General features: G+C 28.9%; 1 protein-coding gene across 4 annotated transcripts in view; it reads left to right on the top strand.

Annotated features, from left to right (window-relative positions):
* Rhp (GTP-Rho-binding protein rhophilin) overlaps positions 1-18,154 on the top strand; it is a 312,084-nt gene that overhangs the window by 146,168 nt on the left and 147,762 nt on the right. Inside the window, exon 1 of one of the 4 annotated variants that reach the window (XM_075373156.1) lies at positions 7,695-7,787. The exons of the other annotated variants lie outside the window; for them this stretch is intronic. Coding sequence (XP_075229271.1) covers positions 7,710-7,787 — 78 coding nt within the window. The 5' untranslated portion in view covers positions 7,695-7,709. Of the gene's footprint in view, positions 1-7,694; positions 7,788-18,154 lie in introns of those variants that run through there. 4 annotated transcript variants of the gene reach the window in all.

Genomic DNA, 18,154 nt, shown 5'->3' with positions numbered 1-18,154 from the left:
GAGCATTCACCAACTTACACTCATTCTTTACTAAATATATTCCAATATCTGTCAAATATGGTTTTATAACTAGATAATTAAGTAAAAATAATTAGGATTTCTCCGTCTATAGTTTATATTTTTTTCGTTTATAGCTTTATAAACTTCAAAATTGTCATAATTCGAAACTTCTAAAATGTTAAATGAAAAAGAAAAATAACAGTATAATTGTTTAGATAGGTGAACATTATATACAGGACGTTGAAAAATTTTATAGTTTAGGCAATAAAATTACAAAATATGATTGATATAATGAAGGTATTAAAAGCAGTTTAGTAACAAGAATGGTCTTTATTGAAAGACTGAATTTACTATCATCTAACACAAAATTAGAGGAATTACAAAAAAAGACCTTCAAATTATTTATACGGTTCACTGTATAGCAGTGAAACATAGACAACTGGAAAGACAGGTAATCCAAGAAAAGAGGCTTTTGAGATGTGGTATTATGGAAGAATGTTAAAAATAGAGTGGATAGATAAAGTTCAATATAAGATGTTTTGAGTTAAATTGAAGAAAGAAAGAAGTCTGTGCAAGATTCTTCTAAAAAAATTAGTGAATAAATAGATCATATTAAGGATTATCACATTGAATGAAGTCATTTTTTCAATTTTGAATGGTTACGTGTAAAACTATTCGAAAGTGATTTTTTTAATGTTTGTTATAAGTAACAAAAAAAATATATATATATTACTTGACTTTCACAGAATTCATTTAATAAATGGCAGCTGTTCCGGTATACTGTACCTTCCTCAGATGTTACGAACAAAATATTAAAGCTTAAAGGTAGAATTTCTTAGTATTCTGGTATTCTTATTATTTCTTAGTATTCTGTACGTAATATCTGAGGAAGTTACTGTAAACCAAAACAGCTGTCATTTTTTAAATAAAGTTTTTGAAAATCGTGTAACATATTTTGATAATTTTCTTTTGTTAAGATGGATTTTCATCAAGTAACGGTTTCATCTATCGATTATTTACCTTAAGTTTAGCAAATATGAATTGTGTGAATTAGACAGCTACTAGATACTACTAGAGCTTCCACATACATACGGAATAAGTCAGTTTTACTGGTACGTCATACCGATCTACATTAATACTTTCTAAACGATTTCTGCAACTGAAAGAAATCATATAACGGATAAATTTGTAACTCAAGGTTATGATGGAGAGATATTTTCAAAATTGTTTTGAAAACAGTTCAATACATTTAAATGTATTGAAATTATTTTCAATATTTTAAGTCCTTTAAAATACGCTTTACACGACGAAATATTGCTTCATACTTCTATTTTTTTCGGTTAGGCTTTTATTTCTTTCTAAGCTACATCTCATTTCTCACTTCTTATTTGCTCTCTCGGAGTAAACCATTTAATTAAATTAAAAAAATGCATTTCGCTACTCCAATTTCTGTAAATCTTCCTTCCTTTAGGAGCCAAATTTCAATTAGTATTTTTATATATATTAAATATTTTTAAATATTATAGAAGAGGAAGTGCGGTAAAATCGTATGACCTTAATTTGGTTTCTTTGGGTTTTAAGGTTTTACAAACATAGCCAGCCATTCAGCAGCTGACATTTAGAGACCTTACTACCCCATCTGAATAAAATTCGTAGGATCTGTACCAGTCAAACATTTCAAATTTGATACTTCACAGTTTAGTTCTGAAGTACTAAAAGTCATCGTTATTCCTAAGACTTTCTATCACTGGTAAAAAAAAGTATAAGTCCTCTGAATATTTGTTGGTCATTAGGTCATCCGCGGACAATGGTGTATTTAAATAACATCCACACCATAAAAAGATTCTTGCGAGGCGTTAGATATGGATGAACACATGAATAAAATAATGTTGTTACATTTAACGACATTAAGAAAGATTTTGACTTTAAGTATCCACCAAAGCATTTTCAAAGTAATATTTTAAATAATTTTTACATTGATTTAAGATACGGCGATGATTAGGGAAGTATTTCATTAATTTTTCAAATGGATTGTAAGTTTCTTTTTCGATTAATTTGTAAATTATAAAAGAAAGTTTTCTACCGATTTTTAAGTTCCAGGTGTCGGGTTTATGAGAGATTTCACATTTCTTATTTCAACCGATTTAACAGCAAGGATAATATTATGGTCAAAATGGAACCTGATCATACTGATACAGTGGTCTCCGAGCTTGGTCAAGATTTCAGTACAAATTCGTTATTTAAAAACCTAAAATATATTTTTTAAATTATGGATATCAAGGGGTGTACAAATGACACAATCACTAATATTATTTCATTTCTTAGTTTCTATTAGAGTTAAATTATTAAATCTACCATTCCGTTGTATCCGATAAGATTACGTTTAGAATCTTGGTTTCAGACACCTGTATACAAACTTCTTCAGTGAATGTATTGCGCACAGACTGGTAAAACATTATACCGGATATGCAGTAATTCTTTTTGAAAAAATAAGAAATCGTAGAGGTATTAAACTAATGTAATTACTGAGATTGGCCTTCAGTTCTACAAAAAGATAATGTATGGCTGTTAATACAAGTACTGTGAAAATATTTATAATACTGAATAACAAATTTCAAATCGTGAAATCATCACCTCAACAGAAGGATTTCCAAAAAAAGAATTGGTCATTCCCATAATTTTATCTCTCCACGTTTGATGAAAAATGCTTTGACATAAAACACAAAACAATACAATAATAATAATCATTATTATTATTTCTCATTAATTTTCACGCCCATCTGTTACGAATTGTTTTCTAGGAACTAACGTTGGAAATTAATAAACAACTTCCTTGAATTATATCTTACCAGTTAACTGCAGGCGAGTATTTTATATTTTTCTGTATGTTTTTTTTTTTTTTGAAAATGAATCAACTTTAAAGGATGATTCATGTTTACAAGGTTAAAAAAATAGAAAGCCTGGCATGTTGATATAATTATTCCATTACGTAATAATGAGATTACCTGGCTTATATTGTCCTTTCTAAATATCTGAATAATGCCAAAAAAAGTACGGCACCGGTCAGGGAATGAAGTGTAAGTGAGTGAGAAGAAAAGAACCACCGGTGCAGTTGAACCTTAACCGGAGAAGGAGTTTCTCTTTCATCTGGTCGTAGTCGAACCGGCGCGCACTGCGGCCACCGATGACGTCATCTCGTGGTAGCGGGTAACGGGACAGGCAGGAAAAAGCCCGACCGACCCCCAGTCGAACTCGCCTATCGAACTGTGTTGTGTTGTGTTGGTCAGATCTGTTGCGGTATTGCGCTGTGTGACATGATCATGTTAAATGTTGTTCTAGTGTAATACGTGATTGTGTTTACGTGTAACACTGGAGGTTTACTAATAGTGTTTTATATTACACAGTATTATTAATAGTACCTATGTTGGATATCACATTCCTGTAATAGTGTAATGTAATATAACGTAACGGTTTTAAACGTTACTATAATCCTTTTTTAATAATATTTGTAATATTATTACTCTATCCGTTTTGTGTACACTACATCTGAATTAATTTGTTACACTAAATCGTATTTTACTCTGTTTTCTATTCTCCGTCATAGAATTTTACAAAAACGCGTTCGCAAAGAATTTGTTAGTGTTTTAACAAACAATTTAATCCATTGTTATTCTGTATAAACTGTGTCATTAAAAAAATACCTTGTAAAATAATCATAATATAGAATTTAGTTATATAGTATGTACTTTATATGTAACCTATTACCTTACGTTGAAACTGCTTATCCACTCATAAAAAACAAAGTTAGAATTACATAGGTTAGATAAGTGGTTTCTTTTTATGCAGTGAAACGACTAGCTATAAATGATTTCATATTACTCGCATTATAAATTTGATATATTTAGTTATTTAGTACAACGCTTACTTAAATAACAAGAATGTGAAATAAATAATATTAATATCAAAATAAATTTTAGATTCTAACATTCTTAAAAGATGTAAATCTCCATTCATAATGTTAAGGAATAATTCGGTTTTTGATATTTTACTTGAATTTTCACTGTATAAATCATTAAATGAGTAACTTTTATATAACAGAATGATAAACGTTTTCATTCTAATGGATTTTTAACTGCATTTTTTAAAATAATTGTTCCCCTTGCTATTTTAAGAAATACATTTGTAAATATATATTATTAACATTATCGTTAAATAATATTACTATTACAGTAAGTAGAATAAAAAACTGTACATATTTTTTTACTTTTTCCGATTTTTAACTCTTTTAATGAATGACGATTATTCAACCTTCTTGTATAAGTCACTTAGGGTCTACTCATAAAAACAAACAGTCGACCTTTTATAATACTTTTTTATAATAATTAATTAACTTTTTAACTAATTAACTTAACTAATTAACTAATTACTTTTATAATACTCTAACCAATTTTTGTGGAACACACCATTGATTAAATGAGTTCGGTTATCTCTTAATTACTTTTTTCTGGATCTTTTTGAGTATTAAAACAGTTTATTCTTTTTTTTATTAAAAATAATATTTTTTCACAAAAATAATTGCTAAAACCAAATTATTAAAACTCTTAGTGTAGTGTAAAGAATGCCATTAAATTTTATTTAGATCCTCTTTACAACCCTTTCAGTTATATTTACCTTATAAAAGCAGAGTTTTTCCATAACTTTGTAATATTATTTTAAAGCATAGAAAATAAATATTTTTTCCGTTGACGCAGCTCAATAAAATGACACACGCCAGTGTTTCACAACACACTCACAAAACGTACGTATACACAACAGATAACAGTTAACTTATATCGTTAAACAATAAATAGGGCAATCTTAACAAATAAAATCAAAGAACGCTGTTTCTAGTATGCCTAACGTCATACAAAATGGTTTTTAAAACTGAAAACCACCCTCTGTTTAGACATTAGAATAGTTTGATCATCGGGTAGGGTCGTAGAAAAATTCAATTGGATATCAATAATAATCGAACAGTTTTAGTCTATTACATAAAAAAGAAATACAGGCATGATTGTTCTGTAGAATTATCGTCTCCAAAGAGGGACAGAACTTCTTCTCTTTGTGAGACTTAAAACAATAGAAAAATATTTTGAAATAACTACAGGATAGAATCAAATTATAGGGGATTTTTAATAGATCATTTACTTCAACATAAGTGTTTATTTTGCAGCAGTAAAATATTGTTTCACCGCGTATGGAGTTAACTACTAAAAATAAAATTAAACCTTATTATTATATATAATGTTTTAAGTAATTAGAAGGATAACGGATACGAAGTTAAAATGGTAATGTCATAAACGTAGATGTAATTTGAATTATATTATAGGAGACGGAGCCATAAAGAATGTGTGTTCAATGAGAAATGGAAAAGACGAGGTCGACGGCCGATACGGTCTACAGACGGATCGACAAAACTGGTGAGGGACTTGTGATGGGAAGCAAATAAACGCGTTCGGTTCCATACAGGAAGAATAAGGAAATTTAATGACGTAATGATAAAATAAATTACAGAAGTATTAGACTGCAGTAATAATCTCTTAAGCAGTAACATCTTCTGTACATAACATACCCGATATTTACTTCTTGTAATTTTCTGAGTTACGTAGTTTCAGATAAGTTTAATAGTTCGCAAATAATACTTATATTTTAATAAATTCGGTCTTCGACCTCAAGATAGAATTTATTTCTGTGCAGATATATTAAAAATATTTTTTCATTGAGTTTTATTTCAAGTCATGATGTCGTATCAAAAACAAAATTACGCTGTAAAGAATTAAAAATTACTTTTAAAAAATGATAATCACAATAACAATTTTTTTATAGAGAAAATATGCAAGGCGTCCGCGAAAACAAGGAGTAATTTAACCTATGCCTGTTAATTTCAAAAAGGCACGAAACTTAATCCGTCGTTAATAACAATACGCGTATATAAATATAGACTAGGTTGAAAGCAGTATTATGGACCTAAATTTACATATTTCAACCATATTTTACAATTAATATCTGTTCTGTTAAGTTCAAATACATCAGTTTTAAAAAGAACATTTAATTATAATTTGTTGGTCACACTTCATAACTTTTAGTTAAAAAACTTGAAATAATTTAAATTCGTAAAGTTATAATGCCGAGAACTTGTAATGTATGATTTAGTTCGCGTAAATCATCCTGGAAATAGAAGCCAAAATCTTTATGTATATGCTAGATACTATAATCATAATGGTTGTAGACGACTAGTCACTAGTCGATGACGCACAAAAACGGCATAACCATTGGTTAAAACTAACAGCATCCCATCCAGAATTACTAGAGTGAGGAGTGGAAGGGTTTCTCAGTTCCTTTTTTCACTGAAATTATTATATTGTTGCATACCGGCACACTAAGCCTGAACCACTGAAATACTGGTAATATTCAGTTCTATAATGACACCTTCACCCTTTTAACGCTGTATAACAAATATTGTTACTTTCAGAAAAAGAATATTGCACCTCAGACATATGTCAAAAAGAAGACTAATATATATAATGTCTCCCCTCTATGAAAAACTATGCGCTTTCTTTGTTTTTTATTACAGGTCGCCTTAATCGATTAGAAAAATAATGACGAATGCAATTAAAATTATAATTTACTTAAATGGAAAATATGCTTCACTTTTTTGAAGCATATTTTATAATAGGTTTATTCTAAATTTATTAATCATACCCTACTACTATAAAAAATCAATGTAAAAAGCCTTTCCAGAAAACTAGGAAATTTAATGTAAGTTTTGTTTTTGGAAAGTGGTTTTACCATGAGAGCTTAATTATATCAAAATTTACCTGCACGTGCTTACAAGTATACAATTTTTTTACAAATTTGTTAGTTCACTGACCATTTGATATAACGAGAGCTCTTAATGACAAGTCACGAATTAACCCAGAGAAAGTTTCATAACCCGCGGCCAAAATGTACTTTCACCTTGAAAAGTGTACCTGCCAGATGTCTTAACAAACTTGTAATTGTATTAAGTACTAAATCAAACCACTTATTTTCCTTTTGAGAAATATTTTATTCATATTTTTTTTTTTATCAGATTAAATTATGTTAAAACTCAGAATTACGAACTCATCGAAGTTTACAAATAATCGTAATAAAAAAATGAAAAATTTTACAAATGGAATTGTTAAGCAGTCCTTCTATATAACTTTGCTAAATTCTTGAGTACATTATTAGAACTTCCCAAGAAAAATAACCGCGTTTTGCTCAAACTAGTGAATTACGGAAAGTTCTTATTTTTTTTAAAGCAGTTGCATATATAAGCTCTTTACTTACATGTAAACATTGAATTGCAAGAGTTGGAAATGTGCCAAGATGAAGCCGATAATAGAAATCAGGGTCTTTGGTGTGTAATTAATTGTCTAAGTTTTATAAAACCATAAATGCATGCGACGGAAGATTTTATAAACCGTACAGTGGTTTAATTTTACAGGCATAATTATATACACCGACACCGTCTATCCAGTTTTTACATTTAAATGAACCGAGTTGGCTACTGTGTAATGTATTAGTAAATCTTTAGTGTTATTGCGGTTCTTTGAACGCAGTAAAATATTAAAATAATTAACTAGTGTGTACATATAAAACTGAACATAAGATATTATTTACCTGGAAGAGTCGTGCTAGCGTATCTCATGACTTCAACAGTTTCAAATAAAATGTTGAAGTGGTCACACTTACCGATGATCGGTCAGCCAATGAAACAAAACAATGTGAGTATAACAGTCATAATATTAGTATTTTTTTATATAATTATTAATTATTGTTATTACATAGATAAATACAATATTTTTATTTACAATTTTATTATCCTTGTTTTAAAAGAAATAAATGTTTTTTTTTTTCAAAGCCAGCCCATTATTCCGGATTCATATTAAATATATATATATATATATTTTATATCTCGCATGTAATTTTGTAGTGATTTTACATTTCATGTGACCTAAAACAGGTGGTCGATTTAAATAAATATAATTCAAAATTTTTGAGTCTTTTTTCCAAAAAAAATTCTCTTATTGTGAAGCTTTTACACGTAGTAGTTTTTATGTTGTATTTTAGATTTTGTTTTGTTGTTATAATTCAAGAAATTTGTTCCCAATACGTAAAATTGCCTTGTTCAAAATATCCCTGTTCGCGAATAACAATGTCAGCAGATCTGGTGGACGCCGATTAACTTTCGCTTACAGATGCATATCTTCCTTTAAAGTCATAATATCACTTCTAGATATTGGGCCAATTGGATCCACCTTCACCAGATTTCCTTCTAAAATTATGTTGCACAATGATAACAGACTGGCAAACGTGAAAATTTAACACGCAAAAATCGTCCTGTCTTCGTCGGCAGCATTTTCTCACTTATTACCCTAGCGATGAAATTAATAGCTACCAAGATAGTCAGCTGTACCAACTACTGATCATTTTTGAGCTTTCCTTTCCGTTGACGTTACTTCCATATATTTGAGTAAATTAAATGTAAGTTTTTCAAATTTTTAATAGGAAGATCCATTTGTGATGACTCTGTATATTGAACAAAGTATTACGAATAAATTTTAATCGTAAAAATAGACGCAATATTTTTCCTTATAAGAAAATAAATATTTTGTTAATTTATATGTCTGATGATCTCTTTTTCTTCTGTTTAGCCTCCGGAACCACCGTAAGGTATTACTTCAGAGTATGAATGAGGATGATATGTAAATGTAGTGTAGTGTTGTACAGTCCCTGTCGACCGTTCCTGAGATGGGTGGTTAATTGAAAGCCAACCACCGAAGATCACCGGTATCCACGATTTAGTATTCAAATCCGTGGTTTTAAATCGTATAATAAAATGAGCCGTATGGTTTACAGTGACATGGAGTTATACCCGGTCCATTCCAGAGCTGTTAACGATAGAAAATGAGATGAATATAAATTTTAAGCTTCACAAGTTTCTTAAAATAAGGTAGAAGTAATATTCAATTACCTTTGCCGTTTGAAGATTTGCATTTTTCCTCTTTAAATTTTAAAACAAATAAAAAATACATTTTTTCAGTAAGAATGTCATAATGTCTGTTTTCATTAAATGATATATTATAACAACAACTAATAAGTAAAAACTATTTTTATTTTCTAATAATTGATCATCGAAAACTAACTTCATTAAATTCTAAACATTTTACTGTTGGAATCAACCTAAAAACCTGTCTCTATTAAGTAGATTCATAAGTCATCTGTTTTCTTGTTTTTTTAATATTGATTACTTATTTCATAAATGAATCATAGAATCAAATCAAATCTTTTTCATTGTTTCATTTCATTATTTGATTTTAAAAGTACTTTTCATATTTTATATTATATTTTGGAAAATATTCTATTAAAGGCTAAAAAACTAGATTTAAAACTGTAGAAATTATATTCAACCTTCGGCTTTTAATCTTTTCAAGTGTTTAATAATTAATTACTATTTTAACTCTACTAGTTTTTCGGTACTGCATTATACATTTGACATTAGCATTATATATATTTCATTACAATAAAGCCCCAAGTAATTACATAATATTCATTACTTATCGCATGAAGTATTTTATTTAGTTTAAATATTTTAAAACAAAGGAGAACATGATAGAATCAATAAATATCGTAGGTTATTTATTTTTTTTCCACTTAATTATGAATGTTAATTTCATTTGTTTAACATTTTTTTAATTATTAAAGTGATTCATGGTTTTTAGTGTAATTTTCTAACCATTGATTATCTTCCATAATCAATTTTTATTATTATTTTATCTTTCACATGTGACTGCAATCTTAATTTGCACTGACGGGCTATGTCAAGTCAGTACAAACACTGTTATGATTCCGTATTAAAGAAAGATCTAACAATGTTGCCTGTTTTAAAAATGGCTACTTTCTGGAAGTCTCTTGTATGTGTGTACTACGTCCTAACTGTACTAGATTTGATGTGAATATGTGAGATATGAGGGGGATGATGACTTTTCTTGTTTTCAGATCCTTTTTATCTGTATTGCTAGATCGGTGTATTTTGATATTTTTTTCGGTGTATTAGGTTTAGATGTTTGTGTCGTTAGGGATGGCAATGTTGATTAGGTAGGTGATTTTTTTTTTTTTTTTTTGATCGGAAAGTGATGTCAATGGGGATTGTTTTATCCGTATGAATGCCAAAATCCCAAAACAGTTTGTAATTATTATACTCGAGCATGTATGTTGGTGTGTATTTGTGTTAGTGATCCGTGTTTTTGATGTGTTTGTATGTTGTGGCTAGTGCTTGGTGTACTACTTTAATTGCTTCGGTATGTAAGGCTGTGTATTCGGTTCGAATAAGAGTTCTGCATTCACCTGTGTTGTGTTCCACTGTTTCCTTTTGTTGACGGCATCTCCTGCATGTGTCAGTTGTGGTGGATAGGTCGCCGATAATGTTTTTTTTGTAATTTCCAGTTGTTATCACATAGTCTTGGATGGCAAATATGAAACCTTCTGTTTCGGGGAAGAGCTAAACAGTAGTTCAATATCGTTTTTGATATTTAAAATTCATACTCTGATAAATACTATTAGTTTAGGGAAATAAACACACATGCATTTAACTTTATGCAGAATTTTTTTTTAACTTTATGCAGAGTTTTTTCACAGTCCCTAATCTCTGCTTTTATTGTCTAATTATTTCATTAAAGAATTCATAATCGACTAATTTTTATTCTGTTAATTAAATTATATGATAAAAGTTTGGTACTTATTTTTTAATACTTATTTTATTGTTCGGGATGAAAATATTTACCAGAAAACAAACGAACAAAAATTATTTTATTTTTTTAAATGTGCATTGATTTAAAAAAGTCATTCATTCATTGTAAAAAACTTACAGACAAAGAAATACGTTAATAATCACATGACTGATTTAAAAAATCTTTCTCGAGTAGTGAGGCAGAATGAAAGAGAAAATTATCAACGCCATAAAATCCTTGTGACCGACATCAAGAAGATATATTTCTACGTGAACAATATTGTTGATTATATACGCTCTAGATATGTTCCTTGTTCGATACGTGCACGTAACAATATTACAGTTCATTGTCAGAAACAGTTGACGATTCTCACTATTTCAATTCATCATACGTTATTTATTTTTGTTATATTTTTTTCTGAATTTATCTGATTAATCTATTTTAGTTACGTCCTCGGCGGAATCTTATTTTTTTCGTAATTTAAAATTAAAATTTTTAAAAAATATAGTCAATTTAAAAATTATTGCCGTTTCATAATTTTTTTTAACATCTGATTCTAATAAAGATGTCCCAATAAAAATGGTATTACAAAAAAGAATTAATAATAATTTAAAAACAGAAAAGGTGGATCTCGCCAAATCCCCACTTAGAAAAATTTCAACTTGATCACGTAGATCAAAAAGAATTGTACAAAAAGAAATTCAAAATGTTAAATATTAAATAGTATTAATTTAGATTTAGATTTCACTACCTACCGAAAAATAAACAATTTCCAAACCAAAAAAAAAATCTAATATACTAAAGATTAAAAGATTGATCCTGGAAAATTAATACAAAATGCCGACGAATTTTCGAAATTAACAGAATACGAAAGGTGGGAAAACATTAAAATCAAAATGATACAAAAAGCAGAGAGTGTTGCATTTTTGCATCACGTTAAACAGTTTTTTTTTTGTTTTACCTTTTCTCCCGGATCGGATCTTGCAGTTAAGTATTACACAGTCCAGGGAAGTGTCCTTTAATTTAATGGGCCTTTACGTCTCGGCCCGCCGGTCAAATCTTACTTTGCGCCCGCCTCAAACCCCCAGAGTAAGATCCACCAGGCCCAGCTATGCCGTTCCTGGGTCCCCACACCGGGAGCCGGGTCTCGGTCTTTATACCAATGCCTCTAATGAGGATACCCTGAGTGGGGAATACCCGCCGGGACTCTGTCTTTTTCGCTCTTTTCACGTAAAATATTTTATCACGTAAAAGACAAAATGCCTGGCAAAAGCGAAAATCCACCAAAAATGAGAAAAATAGGTAAAATTTCCTTAAGATCCGAAAAGAAGTTGATAAAAAGATAAAAAAGTCAAGAAAAATAATGAGAAAAAACGTTTAAACCAAATAAACGAAAAATTTAATAAAAATAAATCTCGCAACTTCTACCAAGTAATTAAACAAAAATTAACTAAATATAATTCACCAAACCTTCAGCGGGAAGATAAGGATGATAAAAAACACAGATAACAGTAAAATCTTAGCGAAATATTTCTAAAATTTATTAAATTGTGAGAAACAAAAAAACGTTTATTTCCAGAATTAAAAAAACCATAACCCAAAACACTCTACACCACCGGATTTGGTTGAAATTCAAAACTTAATTACAGAACTTAAGAATATAAAACTTCTGCGTAAAGTTGAATTATAGCAGAAATGTGGAAGAAGGCCAAATCTTTTAGTAAAATATTAAATAACGAAAAAATTCTCGAACATTGAAAGACTGCACTCATCCACCCACTTCATAAAAAAGGATCCAAAACAGAGCCAAGTAACTGTAGGGAAATTTCACTTTTGGAAGTTACATACAAAATTTTGTTTAAAGCTCTTCTTAAACCTCAATTGGATCCAAAACTGGGTGAATATCAGGGTAGATATAGGAAAAATAGATCTTGCGCAGAGCTAATCTTTAATCTCAAAAATATTATGGAATATTTTAAATGTCAAAATAGAACATATGTTAAAAGTTTATTGATTTTCAAACAGCATACGATGCGGTAGGTAGAACATCACTTTTTTCAACAATAACAGAATTAGGTTTAAATAACAAAAAACCTCAAACTTAATCAAAGCAACGTTAACTAGCACATACTCTAAAATAAAATTTCTGGGAGAATTAACAGATCGTTTTCCCATCGAAACCGGCGTAAGATAAGGAGATAGACTTTCTCTACTATTTTTTAACTGTGCTCTTGAAAAGTAGTTACAAAACGGAAGAAAATTTTACACAAAAATAGTGGAATAAGACTGGTAACTAAAGGACTAAAGATTAACTGATTAGCTTTCGCTGATGATATGGCATTATTAGCTAAAAAATGGAAAGAAACTGATCAACAAATTTAAAAAAATTAGAAAAACAAGCTACTAAAGTGAGATTAAAAATCGCGTTTGAAAAATTAAAATTTTGATTAATGATAAAATACTGACCGAATTTCCTTAGTACAAAATAATAAAAGGAAAAGAGAAAGTGGATAACTTCATATACCTCGGAGAATGATCAGTTGGAATTATTTAGATAAAAAAGCGTTAACAATTACAGCTAATAACATGAAATTATTTTTCCAACTAACAAAAAAAACACATACTCGTATAACAAATATCGGAACTCAAAATTTCTACACTATAAAACTCTGACAAAGCCGGACTGCCGCATAGAGTGCGGCCATTCTGCCGCACTCTATGCGGCAGAAATCCAAAGACTGTGCAACAAAAGTTTAGTAGAAAATCTAGAAAAAAAAGAAAAATTATAAGAAAGATTTTAGGTTCTAAATCTCAAAATAATCAGGTAAAATTAATTCCAAATGACAAACGTTATACTAAAACTGAAAATTTTTTAGACACTGTAAGGAAACGACGAATTGCAATTTATTCCCGTTTATTTAGAATAAATAACAGTAGTTTGATTAAACAAATCTTTGATTTCTTCCAGAGTAAAAAAACTCTAGGCAAGTGATTCACTCAAGTCCAAAAAGATCTAAAAGAACTAAAGATAATTGTTGAAATTATAAGAGAAAAAGAAATTTTAGAGAGATTATTAAAAGATGAAAATAAAAGGTTCTAAGTAGCCCCAAAACACAAAACAGAGCTGAACTTTCTGAAGAACAAAGGAAAGAGTCATCAGAAAAAATTAAGAGTTACCGGGCAGATAGAAAGACAGAAAAAAGAAACAACCGCAAATAAATAAATGACCTGACTTGTTCCAAGGTGAACTAAATTCAGAGAATAGAATAATAATAATTATATAAAAATAATAGATTTTTATTGTGTGATGTAAAATTAATTTTAAATAAAATGCATATGGGAAACCCCTTTTATTAATAGACTTTAATTGGACATTATATTTCATTATTCTTATCATTTTTAATCATCAAGTGAAAATAATTAATTACTTGTTTTAATCTCATCAGATCTGTTAAAAATAAAAAAATATGAAAAATTGAATAAAGGATAAATTCTTGAAAGATATAATTTAATAACTATGATACTACTTCAATATTAAAAATCTAAGCAATAAGTAATAATCCTGGACTAAGAATAGGCTTCCAATTCGAATGGCAAATAAATTAAGCAGGTTTAGACTCTCTGAATCATTCTGTAATTGATAGTAAATTTAAATTCTAATAGAAGCTTATAAACTTAATATTTTCAGATAATTTTGTTTTTATTTTTAATATCATTTATTTATCAGCATCCGCAAACTTTTCCTTACTTTTGGTGTGTGTGTGTGTGTGTGTGTGTGTGTGTGTGTGGTATAATGTTATATATTGTATATTGTGTGTAGGGAAGTGTTTTGTAAACTCAGTATTACAAAAATATTTTTTCCAGCTTGAAAGAAAACGCACTACTCTTAAACCGGATGAAATTTTGTAAATTTGAAGTAATTTAACAAATAAGTTCATGAGAGTTCATAACAATAAATATCATAAAACTGACAATTTATTATATAGTCTATCACGTTACTTAAACGTAAAGAAATTAAATTTATATTTTAAGTTAAATTTTATATTAAATTTTCAAAAGTTGTTATTAACTTCTCATTAACTATAAAAAAGAAATCTCGATTATGTTTTCAGAGTAGTTTTTATCGATTGGTTGAAAGCTAAAAGAATCAGAAAAGCTTCAGAATCAGCATTGCAATAATATTTTAGATAAAACTTATTATCTTATTATCTTATTAAGTTGAAAAAAAATCAGAAAGTTTGATAACGAGAAGATAAAAGAAAGATTCTTCATATAAAGTAAATCGAAAACTTGGAACTGTTCATTAAGAAGTCACGACACCAACAAGCATGATAACATTGGATTACAAAAAACATTTGTTTAAAATCAGTAAATTTACTTATTTATAATTAATTTTGTAATAGAAAATTGAAAAATAATTACAAAAAGCTGTTACACATCGACTCGTTTTTGCATTAGCAACTGATAATAGCAAAAAAATTTGCACGTGATAAAACATAGAAAAAAATAATCGGAACACACTTTTCATTATGAATATTTCTATTTAGCATGAAATAACATTTTATTGGATTACTTAGTCGGCTACATAAAAGGAAAATAACAAAATAATGTTAACAATTCCTAAATAAGATAAGATTTTCTTATTTTTTTTCTTTCACTTGGAGTCAAATCTTTTTATTACAAACCTTCAGTAGTCACCCTTCATTGCTGGGTCCCAGTAAACTTGATATCGAGTGTCCATGGCACTAATGTCCTGGGTAAATTTCTCTCTATTCGTCGCTAACCACCGCCAATATTTCCCGGGAAGAAATCGAGATACAAATATAGAAAATATAATTTAGTGAATTTTGATATCCCATGATTTTATAGGACGTAGAAGTATTGTACGAGGCCTTTGTATTTTTTTCTTTTTTGTTACCTAAAAATGCTTTTCCCACTTTATAAATAATTTCCTTTGCTGCTAATTACTTTTGATTGATGCAATTAATCCCTTTCAATTTTCTAAATAACAGGTTTTCAAATTTTCCAAATAAATACCCTCCTAAGTTTGGCTTCGTTTAGTACTGGAAAGGGTTTTCTTAAAGTTTGAAGTTTTTCCCTTCTTTATTATAAAAGTTAAAATATTTTGATCATCTTATTCAAAGATTTTCTTTAGTCAGTATTTTTTTATAAAATTTTGCTCTAACACCCTAAAAAATAAAAAAAAACAGCAATATTTTTTGAAATCCCCTTGAAAGTATATTAATATAACTGTGACTTTCAAATCCCCACAGATTTTCCAATTAAATTATGTGTACGTAATCGTAATCAAAATGGCAAAAGTTTTACGTTATCTTTTTTCACCGAAACTGAATAAGTAACTGGTGTAGACTTTTTCTTTCCACTGGAGTAATATTGCTTTTAGGCTATATTTAGATGAATCGACAAAAACGCCTTCTTCTATAGGTTTATGGTCTATTTCTGGTTGACATAAATCGATCTATGTCATAATCAAAAAGTACAAATTTCTCCATTTCATAAAACACTAAAATAGTAGCTTTTTTTTGTAAAGGATAATGATTGTATCATCTGTGAACAGATTTCACTCGCAATCTACAGCCGAAAAGTTCAGTCTGCTGTTTTGACAGGCCTAGGTTAGCATTGAACCATTTGTTTGTTTTGACGGATAGGTGCAGTTCAATAGAATCATAAGGTTCTTAGAAAAAAGTAAGATAACATGTTTCTTAGAATGATCAACATTTTCATCAGTTAGCTCTGAAATGTTAATATCATTTCGTTTCAATATCGTATTTGGTAACGATATACCTTTCCTATGAGAAACCTGTAAAGAGCAAATGACACATTCGGATATTCCTTAGGGGAGCTCAATTTTTATTTTAAAAGCATAAAAACTTATCTGGCGAATTCTTATAAAATTTACGGTGAAGATTTGATATTTTTAAACAAAGTCGCCCTTAAAATAAACACACTACCACCTCACTCAGCGTAGGCTGTCTCTTATAGGAGTAAATACAAACGAAGTAAAATTCCAGTTCCCCCACCACTAACTTGGAAAGTTGCCAACAGCGACGTAGTGTAAGTACTAAATTATAGTAGAGGGTGGTAATTTAATGAAACGGTAACATAAAAATGTGACATGCTGTAACTTTTTAATGGTTATTTAAATTACAAGGAAAAAGAAAACTAAAAATGATAATTTGATCTATGTCGTCGATACAACCAATGTAATTGGAGTAGGCCAGTAGTCATTATTATTTCACCACTTGACGTTATTATCAGTATTTCTTCGATAATCATTTTATTTTTTTTGTTTTTTTTAACTGATTAACTCTTTTTATAGTGCAATATTTGTTAATGTTTTTATTTTTCCAAACACCTTAAATGTTACATTACTGCTCTTGGATTTTTTGTTTTTTATTCATCAGTTACTTGGTTGGTTTGATTCATCATTCCATTCGTTTCTGTTTTGTGCTAATCTTTAGCTGTTTTTTTCTGTTTTAGTATGTTTGTTACTGTTTATATATCTTTCACTGCTTGTGTTTTGTATTTTAGTATTTTTTTCTCTAATACCTCCTCATTTTTTTTCTTCATCAGACTTTAATTTTTAAATTAACTTTTATCTTGTTACTAATCTCTTTTGTTTTTGCTTTCTATCACCTAACATATTAAATTATCGTATGTTATGAAAATTTTTGTTTATAATTTAAACGGTAAATTACTAACTATAAGAGATAACTAAAACTAGGCACTGCAATAGCAGATTATATCCTGTTTAAAAAGCTACATTCTTCAGCTGTTTTGTAATGACAATTATAAAAAATATAATAGGAAAAAAAATAAACATTATGAGTAATTAAAAATTTTAACGAATTTTAAAATAAAAGGAGGGGGTAGAGTTCCATCGATCTATTTGTCAGTTATTTACATAATTTGCTTCTTTTCCAAATATAATATTACAGAATAGTTTTTAAATATTTAATTCGTATTCAATCAGATTTTGCAAGTTCACTACAAGTGTGAGTAGGACTTGGTGCTACGTATCTTTCCCAGCAGTCTACAATTTTGAAAAAATTGCAAATTCAATACTGCAAACTCTTGCAAGAATTGGAACCCTCTCCTTGAAACTTGCATAGTTTTGAACATCTTGCTCAGTTTCAAGTAAACTCAAACTTTCGTTTATGTAATTTTATATTATTAATGGAGAATACAATTAATGAACAAAAATCTATAATTCTACTCTCTTGGTGGTTTCTTGAATTTATAGTGGATCTCTCATAAATATGTCAGTTTTGAAACTTTTGTCTGATCTACTCTTTGTTGTGAAAGCATAATGGGTAAGTAAGATTCAAATCTGAGTTTCT

Source organism: Lycorma delicatula, chromosome 1, assembly GCF_047948215.1.
Source record: "Lycorma delicatula isolate Av1 chromosome 1, ASM4794821v1, whole genome shotgun sequence".
NCBI lineage: Eukaryota > Metazoa > Arthropoda > Insecta > Hemiptera > Fulgoridae > Lycorma > Lycorma delicatula.
The sequence above is the reverse complement of the archived record's forward strand: the minus strand, read 5'-3'. Positions and strand labels throughout refer to the sequence as shown.